Here is a 16,695-nt window from a genome sequence, read left to right as displayed (position 1 = left end):
ATTTATTTCAATTTTTATATACAAATCTTATTGATATTTCGTTAAATAATTATGAAATTGATTTCATCGTAAAAAAGTAGTGTAAGAGAATGCTATTAATGATTTAGAATTATTAATGATTTATTGTTAATAGCCATAAAAATTCCATCTAAAATTCTATTATAAATCTCTTTTACATAACATCTTTTTAAGATCAAAATTATATACGACATAAATTTAACCAAATTTTTACTATGAGCATATTATTTAATATAAAAATTTTAATTAAATTGCCTATAATCCATTCAGCATGTCTGAGGGCCCATTTTTCTCTCAAAATTTCGTCTGTTTTTCACATCTGTTTCTCACAGTGGACCACTCGAAACATAGATCTCGTCCGTCCTATTTGCGTGCGCACTGACGGAAGTCGTAGCTCGCAATATCGGGCAACTTTCCCACCCCGACACTGAAACGCCACCCCTGCTTTGCTACTTGAGCCCGAACAGATGCCGCATCCCTAAAAAAAACCAGATTCCTATTGTGCCACTAATAGAAAGTCAAGCGTCGGCTCACACCCGCGTGGACGCGTGTCATTATGCGTGTAACTCTAGTTGTTGCTCGTGTAAAGATTTGACATTTCGATCATGATCTACGGGAAAAAAACGCAAAATAATCGACAATTTTTTTTATCTCGGAACACGCCTGTTATAAGTTAAATTAATTGAATTCTACATTTTTATGAATCATGATTTTTTGAAAGAAAGAATGTAAATAAAATACATATGTTTTATACATGTAACAGTTTAAATTATTTTGTATGTCGTGATAAATTTAAATATAGTCATAACATTGGTTTCAATGATATTTTATCTGTGAAGTAAATGTAATAATTGGGATGTTCGACCTTCCCGATAAGCAATGGCGGTCAGAGTTAATGTGTGGCATACAGATAATTGTATCGAGCTCTTCGGTGAGTTTATTTTGTGCCTCGAATGTCATAATTTTACGACTTGCATGCGATAATATGCCGCGTTAATTACAGCGTTATTTAAAACGTATACATAGTGTTTTACGCAGCGCATAAGTGATTTAAAAACGTTGCAATTTTTGTAAATCGTTGATAATTCTATCGCCGATGAGCCTTCTGAAATTGATTCTGAATTAGATTCTAATACATTACGTTTTATTTATATTGTATCATCATATACGATATTTTTTTTTACGTTACATTATGCATATATGTTCACAACATACGCGTAACATTATATAGATTATTGTTATAAAGAGTAAAATATCATGTGACTCTCTCATGCATGTAACATGAATTTTTTGCGGATAAGAAGTATATCATGTTGCGCTGCTTAACAAAGTTTTCGATCCACTGACCTTATCAGCAACTTTTCATGATAATAAAACGTATGAGAATTTAATTGAAGTTCGAGTCCAGAAGACTCGACGTCGACGATAGGATTATCAACGATTTATAATAATCACGATTCGCATAGCGGGAGATCGTTGCGGCGCGTGCGCACGAAAGAAAGAAAGAAAAAAATGCTTGTGTAATTACTTATCTTATGAACTTAATGAATCAATAACTGAATGAATAGATATATGAATAGATCATTGCGTGGGTGCGCGTGAAATGCTCATACAGCTGGGGGAGAAAGACTCGTTGTCGATTTATCTCGTTTTAACGAATTTGCGTGCTATCGATATCGATGGTATATTATCGAGCACGAATGAGAGGTCAACCACTACTCAAAAAATGTATGGTGATTACCATTTTTGGCAATAAAATACATTTTATTTATAACACTACATAATATTACATTTATATTGTCATTGTAATGCTTTTGTATCGTTAATAATGTTCGTATTATCATTTTATTATTTTACTGTCAATATTGCCAGTACTGCTGCAGAATTAAAAAGTATATTTCTAGTGCATATTACTTTTTTTCTCTTATATCACTAATATTATTTCAATAGTTATTTTTCTAAAACATGTATTTCCTAAAATTATATTTACTGTACTGCCGCAATATATGTATTTCTAATGAAATGTACAATATAATCGCCATAGTGGTCGACTCGAACTTCGAACTATATTTTGGCCAATTTTGTTCTGAAAGTTTACAAATCTCGAAACACGTAAATCTCGCTCTGAATTTCTTTCTGGTTGTATATACGCTTGTGCTCGTACAAATCCAAATTATTTTTTTTTCGTCATACAATTAATGAATCGTTCGAGACACGCGTTATATAGTATTCGCAGGAAGGGAACCCATCACCACCCGCGCGTTCCTGCACTGTCACTGGCGTTGATGATCTTTCACTATCCTCGTCTGTGATTTCAGTCGGCCGGACACGGTGGCATCTGGCGGTTAAAAATATATTTCTTCCGTGGACGTTCCGCAGGCGCGCGCGCTTTTTGTTCGGTTGTCTCGGTAAGCGAGGCTATAGTCGCGAATCTGTGCTCTTCGCGAAGTAATTATGCCGGGCGGCAAGTCTAGAGACAGAAATACTTCGCGTACCGAGAGCACGGTGAGAGTTCGCGCCGCAACACCAAGAACCAGCGACGGCGTATACGTGTATACGTACAATGTCGAGACGTAGACAATAGAAATAGAAAAGCGGCACGATAAACTCGGTATACGTTCTAGAAAAGAGAGAGAGAGAGAAAGAGAGAGAAAGAGAAATGTACAAAGAGAAAGAGCAACGGACTCTGTCGGCGAGATTTCTTCGCGCCCGATTGGACGTTTGTTGTACACTGACTGATGGCCACGACTGACAATCGTGACTTATGAGATTACTATTTAGCATGCGTAGTTATGCCGGGAACATATCTTTGCTAAGTACGTGTTAAGCTTATTTTAGCAGGCCTCGCCAAACTGAAGCTTATTTTTCGCGAGATTGTCAAAAGCATTGGAAGTATCTGTTTTCTCCTTGCCTCTATAAGAGAAAGCTTTTAGAGACAGTATCTTAAAAAAATGTTACGATTAGAAAATTATTTTTGTGAAACGTTTCGACTACTTCTTGTCGTTTGAAAGATAGTAAAAATAATTCAATAATAATCTATATGTATTCCTAAGAATAAATAAATGTCTAATTCTTTATAAAATTCTGAGATACGTTACGAAAGAAAAATTAGATGTTCGTCGACTTTATCTACGGGGTCATACGGCACGTGATAGACTTCCGATTGTAAAACGGCTCTTCCTCGGCTAGACGGGAAGTGAGTCGCGTCAAAATTCGCATCAAAATCAAATCGCGCGTCGCGATTTATCGTGCTCCGATCTTGCGCTCATATCGTCGTTATGCATAGCACTGGTGACACACGTTCGCGACATGTGCGCTCATGGCAGGCCACAGCACGTGGTCCTCGGCGAGCCCCGATCCGCCGCGACTCGCGATTCGCGCGAGTGCACGTGTGCATGTGCATCGAGCGCGACCGCACGTGCTTACACAATCTCAGCGCGCGCGGGACGTATTGCGCGAGTTCGCGCGTCGCAAAAAATGCGCTCGAAAGCGTGCGCGCGGCATGGATATTAATTGTTACAGCTATTGTAATACGCATTGTAATACGCGCCGCGTCTGTACGCTCCCTCCCACATTATCAGCCTGCTGACCGTTTCGGTCGGTGCTTTTTTGCACATGCGCATAATAGACTGCGATAAGGCGTATCAAACACGACCAGAGAGAGAGGCGCCGGATTAAGTAATTCTGGCTCTCTTGAATTCAACGCATGAATTAAGAGCGACGATATTTTTTCTCGTAAAACAAGGAAGATTATTAATTTGTATAAGTATAAATCTATAGGTATATTTATATCATTTGTTATTACCTATAAGAAAGTGTGTGTGTGTGTGTGTGTGTGGGTGTGTGTATGTATGTATGTATATATATATATATACGCTTTAAATGAAATAAGAAAATATGCGTATACATCCTCAAATACCTCACGCAACGCACGACACACACTATCAATCTCATATAAATATTATCTGTTTATTTTCACAAATATTATTTTTGTCTTAAATAGATTTCTGGAAATGAAAAGTTAGCTCATACTGATTGAAACTACCGAAACAATCCCATTAAAATTTCCTGATGCTTTTTTTATATTATTGGCTAAAAATATATTAATATTCTCGTCCAAAACATATTGATTCTTATAGATTAAGCCATGGACCAATCTAAATTAATGCATATATTGTCACAGATACTGTTTATATTTAATATGTCTCTTGAAAGATTAATCGATCGATTAATCCACATGTATTGTGACGAAGGATCATATAGATCTTTTTACGCATAACGCATCACATAAATATTATCTTTATCCTCGCGATACAGTTACAGCAGGCGTCTAAAGCGACAGCCGATGACAGCCACGGTATCGCATTATATATTTCATAACTTTATGATATATTGCTCCTATGTTCCGAGAAGATGCATGCGGCATTCTTAGCACTGTAAATCGTTTTCCATTATATGACTAACAAATGTCCGCGTAACGCGCAGTAATAAATCTCTCCCTGTAATTATACACATCACGAGACGATTTTGAACGCAAAGCGACATACGAAGCGCGTTTCCGTGGGATGAAAAGCCGTTTATGTCTAAAAGTCATTATCTGATATATATACGTAATGCGCACTTTACCTCTGCACATCAATCGTGCAGCTCAAAAATGTAAATCGAAACGCATTAATTAAGAGACATTGACGCGTTATCGAAGAAAGTGCTCGATTATTTTAGAAGGAACTAATACAAATTTTACACTTTCAATACACACGATATTTCATAAATTTGAAAATTAAAAGACAATTTGGAAAAAGAAATGTTTCAAGAAAAACTCGGAAAAAATCAGGAATTTAACAGCATTAGTTTCTTCCATCAAACAGATTACTTTCGTTGGAAATAAAGAGCTTTTGCCCGTTAAAGTCTGTATACGGCCCGAAATGCGGTTAAGGTTCATCTCACTTTTCATGAGCACCGATAAACGAAACCGCATTCGTTTCTGACCTGGCAATCTCGCTCGCACTCGCCAGTAGAAGATAATCAACCAACATAATTTTCTCCCTTGCTCCCCCTTTCTCTTTCTTTCTTCTTTTTCTTTCTTTCTTCATTCGTCGCGTCTCTCGCGCATTTTCGATCAATCGATTAATGAAATCTCGTTTCGATTATAATGATTATCGTGACACAACAATAATTCCCGCCCGATAATTGCGCTTTATTATTATGCCTCGTGTCCGGTTATGTAACTGTCATTCCTTGGTTTGCCCGTCCGCCGATATCTTCAACAACGATGTTGCCGCCGAATCGGCGGACGATCGGTCGATCGCGCGATTTGGATTTAGATTTGGTAATTTGTAGACGGAAATGAATGGACGAACTTGGGATAGTCCGTGTCTAAATTAACTCCGCGCCAGATGGCAGATAGTTTAGACGTCGCGCCCGCCGGGGACGTCCGGATGACGTAAGGAACAGCGTCGCGTCGCCTCATCGCTCGCTCTGATCTTTCACCTGAAAATGTAGTTTATTCCATTATTCTTTCGCGTTGCCAATAAAAGAAAAATCGGTAAACTGCAATAAGGGTGTACGTTCGATAAATAAAATCTGACATTTTGGATTTTTTTAATGTGTAAAAAAACAAGTTGTATCATCAAGTGTAAAAAGCATTTGAAGACTGACGTTTCTAACGCCAATAATCCTCCCCCCGCCCTTGCTTCCTAGTATACACCGCAATCAAGCAATGGCTGTTCACGCTACGAAAAAGAAAAAAAAACAAAAAAACAAAAATAGACAGCAAAAAGATGAAAAAACTCAGCAGTCTCTTGCTTGTGTTGCAGACTGAGGATGTCCTCAAAGAGGAAGTCGCCACCAACGAAGCTATCGGAGGGCGGGGGCGGTGCGGGTACAGTGGCAGGCGCTAACGAGGAGGAGGAAGACACGACCTCGCCGGTGGCCGGTTCCGGTGGTGAGGCAACCGTCGGTGAGGAGGGTGCCGCCACCCCCGTCGACATCGAAGAGTGCTACTCCCATCAGAGAGGCGGCGAGTGCGAGTCGTCCGGCTGTTCATCACCGGCGACCACCAGCGAGCCGGATCTGCGCGACTCGCCGTCGCCCTCGTTGAATTCCCTGCGGACGGCCAAGCGGCAGAGGCTGCTGTTCCTGTCGAGTCAGGACACCCTCGCGCCGTACCACCACCCTCATCATCACCATCACCACCACCATCATCACCATCACCACACGAACACGTCGTCATCGTCGGGCGGTGTATTGGAACCGGCGAGTTCCTCAGAGTGCGGCTCGCCGCCCACCCTTCTCTCCGTCGACTCTTACTATCCTCATCATCCTCATCACAACAATAATAACAATACCGTCACCCAAAACAACAATAACAACAACAATAACGGCAGCGGCACCGCCGCCGCGGGCAGCAAGAGATCCATGGATGACGTTCTCAAAAGGTTAACGTGCAAGATGAACAGTGAGTCTCTGTCTATTCAGGACGATACCACTAATAGCAGGCGAACGTCACCGCCGCTCTCTTCGACACCAACTGGCCACCACAATGCACATAGGTTAGTCCAGGTGATATTATATGCTGAGATATAGAGATTCTAGGGCAATATACTGAGATTCTTGTTTCACCCTATTCTTAATTGTTCAAATGAATTAAAAGAAAAATAATCATTTTTTATCGCACAGCTTTAAGCAAGATAATGAATGAAGGAAGACAAATGTAATATAGTTCTCTCGTTATATTCGTAAAAATATTTGGATATTAATTTACTATACATTTGTATAACTGTTGAGTTTATTATACATTCGCGTATTAAAAAAATATATATATTTCTTTATCTCATTCTCATTCTAATAAATACGAAAAAAAATTACTTCTATTTTTAAATTAGAATTTTGGAGTGCTTTAATTACTTCAAATCTTTTAATCGTAAAAAAAAATTCAAATTATTTTACGACTCGCGACCTTCTTCCATTTAATATTGGTCCAACTTTTATTAACATAGTTAAGAAATATTCGCTGAATGATAAAAAATGATAGAGCATCTTACTTTTAAAAACTTCTTTCTATTTTCCCGGTTGTTCAATCTCCAACGATTAATGTAATTCATGCGACGTATCTCGATAAGCGTCTCTTACGCAACTTAGTATATGCCATGTTAATTATATTCGATACTTGTTCGATCGACATTGTAACAGTGCACTATTCTGTTGCAATATCATAATGCGCCACCGTGTCGCCGAGGTTATCATATCTCTCCCACTTTACATAACTGATTAATATAATATAACGACAAATCTCAGAGGCGAATGTGGCTTTTTGCAAGCGAGCTACAATTTTTATTTTCGACTAACGTAATTGTTACCGATTATATAATCGAACAATGTAGATATTCATTTAAGTTTTTAATTCACTATAATGTTGATTTTAACAAAGAAAATTTATTTGCAAATGCAATTATATAAATTAGTGTTTATAAAACAACTTTATATTATATTAATGCCTTACATACAATGTCATCTTGATGATTTAATAAGAATATTTTGGAACGTAGTAATTGTTGTTGGGTACATTTCGATTTTTAATCTGTTTGAAAATGTCAAGATCTGAAATGGGAGGTTCAATTTTAGAATAAAGAAATTAAAAAAAACAAATAGGAAAAACACAAGATATACCTAAAAAAAAATCAACAAAGGAAAAATAAGCCGTTTATGTGTATCATAAACAAAGAAATTGAAAAGGCAAAATTTATTGAATGTGTTATAATTGAAAACCAGGTTAACAAGTATATATGTATGAACGTGTACAACTGTAGTTTCTAATATGAAAGAAAATATTTATGTTATAGTTATATGTTAAGTATACAAAAAAATGAAAGCAAATGTCCAAAGAAGTATTAAAATATAAAATATACTCGCTATTCAGACTAATATAATACCTGAAATTAAAGATTAAAATTAGTTGCTGTAAACAGTTTGGTTATAAACTAGTAGTAAATAATAGTAATAATATGTTTGAAAAATCGTATGAAAAAGAGAAAAAAAAGAAAAGAAGCTCGTAATGTATATTCTTATTAATTGAAAGAGACTTGTGTTATTTATATCTCAAAGTATATTCTTGTTTTCTCTCTGGAGAAGTAATACTCAAGAAAAATAGACTTTTTAATAAGACTAAGAATCATGAACTTTGGTCGATAAAGATTATAATAGACGTTTAATTAATGCGTAACGTTTGGTAAGACTGATTCCAATAATCATAAAATGTGGTCCTTATGACACCGTAATAGAAGAAGAGCAGAACGACGGATCACTCTGACCATACGTCCCTTTAGGTATATAGCAAAAAAAGACAAAGAGTCCCTGTGACTTTCGTCTTTGTGTGTGTGTGTATTCGTCCCAATGACCACGACACAATGATCCCAATGATCTACACATATGTATGTGTATGTAGGTGAAACAAGCTTGTTACCAGTGTACTGTATGTTATTATGCACAGTCTTACGATAGCCAAACCATTTGTTGATTGAGGCTCGTGAACAACAATCACTCAAATAGTGATCGCATCGAGATTCCTCCCTATGAGGATTACTGACGGCGTGTTAATGTAAGCAAGCGACTTTTCGTCTTTGTTTGGCAGAATGACACTACTGTGTCTTTATATTCGAACTAAAGAATGATATTCAATGTCCATCTCAATCACAGAATCTAATGTGAACCCAGTGTCCACGAAAGTAAAGAAAACACTCGATAGTTTCGATTAAAAGCTATGCACGTGCGTTGCGACAACGTATCTACTCGCGAGTCGTCGCCGCCATGTTCCCCTTTTTCTTTTTTCCGAAGCAAGGGCCTCCAAAACTCCCGCTACGCCCTCTATCGAGTGTGAGTCTTTTCGACTCCCCACTCTAACTCTCTAGGGTCCTGATTACTGTCTCTTGACCGGGTTTTTTGAACATTCCGCCCGCCTTCGTTAACCTTGGTTGACGAACATAGATGTTGAGTTCTCATCCGTTGGCAGGAGGCAGAGTTTTGTAACAGGTCGCCTCAATTCTGAGATTTGTGTCTTTACAGTTACTACTCTTGTTAGCCCGTCTGGGCCTGGGTGGACCTTAGTTACACGACCCAACGGCCATTTCGCCGGCGGATATCTTTCATCCACTACTAGTACCATTGCACCCTCTTTTATAGGTGGAGTGACTTTATTCCATTTGTATATAGCGTGATATCTTTGCAAATACTCTGAGGACCACCTTGTCCATAAAGAGTCCAATAACTGTCGGAGTAGTTGCCATCGTGATAGACGGGATAACTTTTCGTATTCTAGTGAAGGTTCTGGAATAACGGTTGGAGCACATCCCATGATGAAATGTCCTGGAGTTAAGGCCGTAAAATCGTCTGGATCGTCTGTCAAAGGACATAAAGGTCGTGAATTTAACACGGCCTCTATCTGAGTAAGGAGAGTAGTCATTTCTTCGAAAGTGAGTAGCGTGTCTGCAATGACACGTTTGAGATGAAATTTCATAGATTTTACGCCCGCTTCCCATTTTCCTCCAAAATGAGGAGCTGATGGAGGATTGAATTTCCACTCCGTTCCGTCGTTTGCTAGTAAAGATGCTAAGCGTTGAGATTCAGCAGAAGTTTCTGTCAACAAATTTCGAAGTTGCGTGTCAGCGCCCTTTAGATTCGTCCCGCAATCGCTAGTAAGAGTGGCACACAAGCCTCGTCGAGCTGAGAATCTTTTGTAGGCAGCCAAGAACGCATCTGCAGTATAATCAGTTACCAGTTCCAGGTGTACTGCTGATGATGCAAAACACACAAATAGAGCAACGTATGCCTTATAAGTACGGGCGTTCTTTCCTTTCCAGGTTTTGATAGTGAAAGGGCCCGCATAGTCTATGCCGGAATTAAGAAATGGTCGAGCCGGTGTGACTCTGTTAACAGGCAACTGGCCCATTAACTGTTGTGCTCTTCTTTGTCGGAATCTGGTGCAGATAACGCAATGTAAAATATGTTTTCTTACTGGGGCTCGACCCCCTACAATCCAAAACTCCTCACGAATGAATGAGGATGTAAGTTGTGTTCCGCCATGAAGTGATCTCAGATGAGCGTCTCTTATGATTAAAGAAGTGAATAATGAGTCCCTGGGCAGGATAGCAGGATGTTTAGTGTTCTCCGGCAAGCTCGAGGAGTGTAGACGTCCGCCTACTCGTAGGATTCCCAATGAATCCACGAAAGGTGTAAGTCGAATAAGGGAACTTGCCTTTGATAGTTCTTTGCCCGTTGATAGTAACTGTAGCTCCTGGTGAAAGCTACAACGTTGCACCTCGCGAGTCCAATACTCCTTTGCGTGCTTTAATTCCATGGCAGATATCGGAGTTGTATAAGAATTTGTCTTCTGTTGCTTGAAACGTGTCTTCACTCGTTGGCACATCGCTGTGATACGTAGAAGTTTGGTTAGACTTGAGTAACGCTCAAGTAAGGACCAGGGTTGAGGGATTCGAGCTTGAACGATTGAGACATTTAAAGGACTTTCCTCGAGATTCGCTCCGTCTAATTCTCCTGGAAGAGTTGACGGCCAGAGATGATCTTGTTGTGACAGCCAAGGTGGCCCCTTCCACCAAAGATCCATTGAAGAAAGTTGTTTCGCAGAGAGTCCTCTCGTAGCGAGGTCAGCCGGATTCTCACTACCAGGAATAAATTTCCAATTGGCGTTTGGCAATGACTCCTGAATAAAACACACTCTATTGTGCACGAAGTCCTTCCATCGTGATGGGTGATTATTGATCCACACGAATGTGATAGATGAATCTGTCCATAGATAAATCTTTATGGGACTTTTGTCAATAACCTTAAGTATTTGTAAAATCAGCTTGGTTAGCAGGACAGCTCCTGACAATTCCAATCTTGGAATGGTAAGTCTTTTGATCGGTGCCACCTTAGTCTTCGAACACACAAATTGTGTAAATATGTTTCCGTCTGAACCAATGGACCTGCTGAAGACTACCGCGGCCATCGCCTTTAAAGATGCATCGCAAAAGCCATGGAGTTCCATGGTACGAGATGATTTTGTGCCGAGCCACCGTGGAAACTCAATTTTAGGTACGTCTTGGCAGCTAATAGCAAAATTAGTCCATTCCTCTTCTACACTGGGTGGTAGGGGTTGGTCCCAGTCAATTTTTAAGGTCCATAAACTTTGTAGTAATATTTTGGCGACGACCACCACTGGCGTTAGGAAACCAAGTGGATCGAATATCTTCGCTATCGTTGATAACATAACTCGCTTCGTGACGTTGTTCATAGGAATCGAATCCAGCCTAAATTGAAGACTGTCTGTTGCTGGATGCCATAAAAGACCTAGTGAGTTAACGATCAGATTATCGTCGATATGTACATCTGAAGAGTCCAGACGGTCTTCCTTGGGGATAGAGTTCAGAATTGTGTGGTCGTTGCTAATCCATTTCTTAAGCGGGAAACCGCCCGCCATGCAGATATGACTTAATTGTTGGATTATTATTTGTGCTTGGGCGGTATCGTCCGCACCTCCGAATATATCATCTACATATCTACCTTTCATCATGGTAGCAACCGCTTGTGGATAACGATCACCCTCGTCCACCGTTAGTTGTTGTAAGACTCGTAATGCCAGAAACGGTGCACATACTAATCCGTATGTGACGGTTGTAAGTTCATAGGGAGTGAGGCGATTTTGATCATCCAACCAAATGATTCTTTGGTATTTATAATCTTCAGGATGTACTCTAATTTGACGAAACATCTTCTCGATGTCGGCTGAGAAAACGAAGCGATATTGTCGAAACCAAATTAATACGTCGAAGATATTTACTTGTAGTTTTGCTCCCGCATGAAGGAGGTCATTCAAGGACCGTCCTGTTGTGGTGAGGCTTGACCCATTGAAGACCACTCTCAATTTAGTCGTGAGACTCGTCTCCTTTCGAACTCCGTGATGTGGAAGGTAATAGGCGTGCGATGGTTCAGGTGTTGTGCTTGGAATCTGTCTCATATGGTCTAATCGTTTATATTCGGCCATAAAATCATAGTACATGCGAGCATACTGTGAATCGTTCAAACATCGTTTTATTAACTTGTCGCAAAGAAGGGTTGCTCTATGCTTGGACGTACCTAGGTTATCACACGAATGTTTAAATGGAAGTCTGACCATATATCTTCCTTGTTCGTCTCTAGAATGTGTAGATAGGAAATGAGCTTCACATTCTTGTTCGTCGGCTGTTAATGATGTATTGTGAATGACTGGTACCGATTCCAGTTCCCAAAACTTCTGGATAAGAGTATAAATGTCGTCGTCTACTGAGACACTATAACTCTGCCCAGATTGCGTAGAACTTTCACTAGTAGTCGGACCGAAGATAATCCAGCCCAGTGCTGTGCGTTGTGCTATGGGCGCGTCCGCTGGACCTTTGACGAGTCCTTCTAAAACAATATTCGCATAGACGTCAGCTCCTAGTAATAGATCAATTTTTCCTGAGGTTGCGAAATGAGGATCCGCAAGTTGGAGCCCCTCCAAATGAGCCCAGGAATCTCGCACGATATTCGTTGAGGGTATTTGTGAAGTAATATTAGGTAATATATAGGCAACTATCGTGTCTTCATAATCCGAATGAAAGTGTGGATTGATCTTTAGTTGGACCTTCCCCTTAGTCATTTGAGAAGATTGTGCTCCAACTCCCACCAATGTTACTAAAGATTGAAAACGGTCTAATTTTAGTCGTCGTGCTAAGCGTTCAGAAATTAAAGATGTTTCCGAACCTGGATCTATCAGTGCTCTTGTCTTGGTGACATTTCCTCTTGAAGAGCTAACATGTAATTTAGCTGTAGCCAATAAGACTTGAGGCCGATTGTAAGGCAAGCTTGAATGAGACAATAGCACTTGTGCTTTTGGTGGTTCCTTTGTTGACTTATCTGTTGACTTAGTAGATTCATCTGAGTTTTGTTTAGACACAGTATTCTGAGACATATCCGAATGGATGGTAGTATGATGTTTGTTGCCACACTTTTGACATCTTCTTGTTGAGGTGCAGTTGGAGGCTCGATGTAATCCTAGACAGTTAAAACATAACTTGTGCTTGCTAATGAGAGCGAGTTTCTGATTCCGCGTTTTAGAAGAGAATTGACTGCATGCAGCAGCATGATGCTTTCCGGAACAGATTGAACACGTATAGTTGCTGTTAGGGTTAGTCTCCTTCCCTCGTCCTTGATAATGTGATTTAACCACGATAGGTTGTGCTTTATTATTAAGTTTTCCAGATCGTGACCGTTCAAAAGCTTGGAGCGAACGAAGACGAGAAATCAAGAAATTGTTGAATTGTGTCCATGTCGGCGGTTCTGTTGAAGATCCTAAGTGTTGCTCCCACGCTTTAACTGATTCCGAATCTAATCGTTGTGTAGCGATAAATACTAGGAAATCGTCCCAAGTATCTACTGGCCTTTGTAGAATCTCCAAGGATCTATAGCATTGGAGAAGACTCGTATACAGCTGTTCCATCTCTGCGCCCGACTCCTTCGTCATCCTCTTGAGATTCAGTAAAGAGTGCAGTGCTGTGTTGACCAGTAACCTCTTATTCTCATAAAATGAGATCAGAGCCTCCCAGGATTTTTGAAAGTTAGCAGCAGTGAGAGAAGTATTTTTTAGTAGAGTCGCGGCGGAGCCCGTTATGCTTGTCTTCAAATATTGCAGCTTCTCTACTGCGTTAAGCGATGGATTTGTAATAACCAGCGACTGAAATAGATCTTTGAAGGACAACCAATCCGATGAATTCCCAGTGAATTTCGGAAGATTAATCCGAGGAAGTCGCGCTTGATGCGAACATGATGGTATAACCGCTGGTGTTGAATGTGTCGATTGAACGGAGATCACCTCGTTGATATTCCCGTGATCGTTGTCCAGTAGTGATGTCATCCTTACAACTGCCGAAAGATAATTCTCGTGTGCCACCGTATATAGATTGTCTCTAAAATAAGGATGACTTGTTATCTTTAATCTATCCTCTGTTGTTAACTTGCGTACAGCGATACCCAAAGCCTCATGCACAATGGAAAACTTTTGCCACTCTTCTTTTAATACGTTAAGTGTTGCAGTTATTCCATGAGAAGTTAGAGCAGGAGAGTCGACGTTGAGCAGGTTTACGTATGCGGTGGAGATAATGTTCATCAATTCGAGCTGTTGCTCAATACGAGCCTCGACGTGTGAGAGCCTCATGATTTTTGTGTTTAATATATATATGTATACGGATCCGGCTCGAAGGACCAAAATGTTTGAAAATGTCAAGATCTGAAATGGGAGGTTCAATTTTAGAATAAAGAAATTAAAAAAAACAAATAGGAAAAACACAAGATATACCTAAAAAAAAATCAACAAAGGAAAAATAAGCCGTTTATGTGTATCATAAACAAAGAAATTGAAAAGGCAAAATTTATTGAATGTGTTATAATTGAAAACCAGGTTAACAAGTATATATGTATGAACGTGTACAACTGTAGTTTCTAATATGAAAGAAAATATTTATGTTATAGTTATATGTTAAGTATACAAAAAAATGAAAGCAAATGTCCAAAGAAGTATTAAAATATAAAATATACTCGCTATTCAGACTAATATAATACCTGAAATTAAAGATTAAAATTAGTTGCTGTAAACAGTTTGGTTATAAACTAGTAGTAAATAATAGTAATAATATGTTTGAAAAATCGTATGAAAAAGAGAAAAAAAAGAAAAGAAGCTCGTAATGTATATTCTTATTAATTGAAAGAGACTTGTGTTATTTATATCTCAAAGTATATTCTTGTTTTCTCTCTGGAGAAGTAATACTCAAGAAAAATAGACTTTTTAATAAGACTAAGAATCATGAACTTTGGTCGATAAAGATTATAATAGACGTTTAATTAATGCGTAACGTTTGGTAAGACTGATTCCAATAATCATAAAATGTGGTCCTTATGACACCGTAATAGAAGAAGAGCAGAACGACGGATCACTCTGACCATACGTCCCTTTAGGTATATAGCAAAAAAAGACAAAGAGTCCCTGTGACTTTCGTCTTTGTGTGTGTGTGTATTCGTCCCAATGACCACGACACAATGATCCCAATGATCTACACATATGTATGTGTATGTAGGTGAAACAAGCTTGTTACCAGTGTACTGTATGTTATTATGCACAGTCTTACGATAGCCAAACCATTTGTTGATTGAGGCTCGTGAACAACAATCACTCAAATAGTGATCGCATCGAGATTCCTCCCTATGAGGATTACTGACGGCGTGTTAATGTAAGCAAGCGACTTTTCGTCTTTGTTTGGCAGAATGACACTACTGTGTCTTTATATTCGAACTAAAGAATGATATTCAATGTCCATCTCAATCACAGAATCTAATGTGAACCCAGTGTCCACGAAAGTAAAGAAAACACTCGATAGTTTCGATTAAAAGCTATGCACGTGCGTTGCGACAACGTATCTACTCGCCGCCATGTTCCCCTTTTTCTTTTTTCCGAAGCAAGGGCCTCCAAAACTCCCGCTACGCCCTCTATCGAGTGTGAGTCTTTTCGACTCCCCACTCTAACTCTCTAGGGTCCTGATTACTGTCTCTTGACCGGGTTTTTTGAACATAATCAAATATATTTAAATAAGAAAACTGTATATTTTTGTGTGTGCATTAAAAATATAAATTAAAATCTCTCGGATTAAAAGTTGCATATTTAAGTAATACTTTGAAAAAAAAAAAGAATTGTTGAATTTAGTTTTAGTATTAAAAAAAATTATCGATATTCTTCGAATATAACTTACAATGATATTTCACATTCTCCATCCTATGATATTATTGCCGGAAATTAGAACGGCTATAATTTTGTTTTCTGAAAGAAAAGACCACTGTGTCGGTTCTTGCTTCAACATTCTCAAGGCCTGGTATCTTGAATACGGTAACGTGCAACTAACGATCGGGCGGGTCCTAAAAGGGACTATTGTCCCGAAACCATAAGGCCAATCTAGCGGTCTTTTGAAATTGATCTCTATTGCCATACATTCAGTTGACAATGACCAGTAACCCATGAACAAAAAACAGCATAACGTTAGCGATAAAACAGTTCAAAATGATTATTATCAAATGAAAAATGAAAATGATCAATTTTCGATTTTTATGCTTTGAGCTTAATGAAAACTATTGTACACTGTTTCTACAATTCATGAACAATTAATCTTTTTAGAATATTTTTAATATATTTTCCATCGACGCGTATGATATATTTTTCATCGATGATTCTACAATACATGTTTAAACATTATGCGGATTAAAAAATATCTTGGAAAAATCTACAATATATGTATATGCAGGTGCACGCATATTTTGCATTTTAAACGATCATTTTACATCAATAATAATTGCTCTAGATAATCAGTTTGATCAGAATTGATTCGTTATGTCGACTTATTGATAATGTCAGACAATTTTTTTTATTTTAGTTAACAAATCGATCACACATCGATCACAATGTACAAAGTCGAGAATATAGAGCGTAAATGGTTTGCGCGTGACTAATTGCGATCATTATATACGTCATAAACGATGACATGATAGTATTATGATAGTGAATTATAAAATTATACTTTTACATTTGCTATTATCCGTATTATTGCAACACATGTATTATACATT

The 16,695-nt window shown here is 38.7% G+C and overlaps 1 protein-coding gene across 5 annotated transcripts in view; it reads left to right on the top strand.

Annotated features, from left to right (window-relative positions):
- The window catches only part of Sox102f (transcription factor Sox102F), a 158,745-nt gene that overhangs the window by 106,739 nt on the left and 35,311 nt on the right, over positions 1–16,695 (top strand). For all 5 annotated transcript variants that reach the window (XM_083098862.1, XM_083098861.1, XM_083098860.1 and 2 more), the window contains one exon: positions 5,835–6,569. In XM_083098862.1, coding sequence (XP_082954988.1) covers positions 5,842–6,569 — 728 coding nt within the window. In that variant the 5' untranslated portion in view covers positions 5,835–5,841. The remainder of the gene's footprint in view (positions 1–5,834; positions 6,570–16,695) is intronic.

This window comes from Camponotus vicinus, unplaced genomic scaffold (assembly GCF_025532165.1).
Source record: "Camponotus vicinus isolate PSW18456_S1 unplaced genomic scaffold, iyCamVici1.0 SCAF_4, whole genome shotgun sequence".
In the NCBI taxonomy this organism is placed as follows: Eukaryota; Metazoa; Arthropoda; class Insecta; order Hymenoptera; family Formicidae; genus Camponotus; species Camponotus vicinus.
Note: the sequence above shows the minus strand (reverse complement) of the source record. Positions and strands in the feature narration are given on the sequence as shown.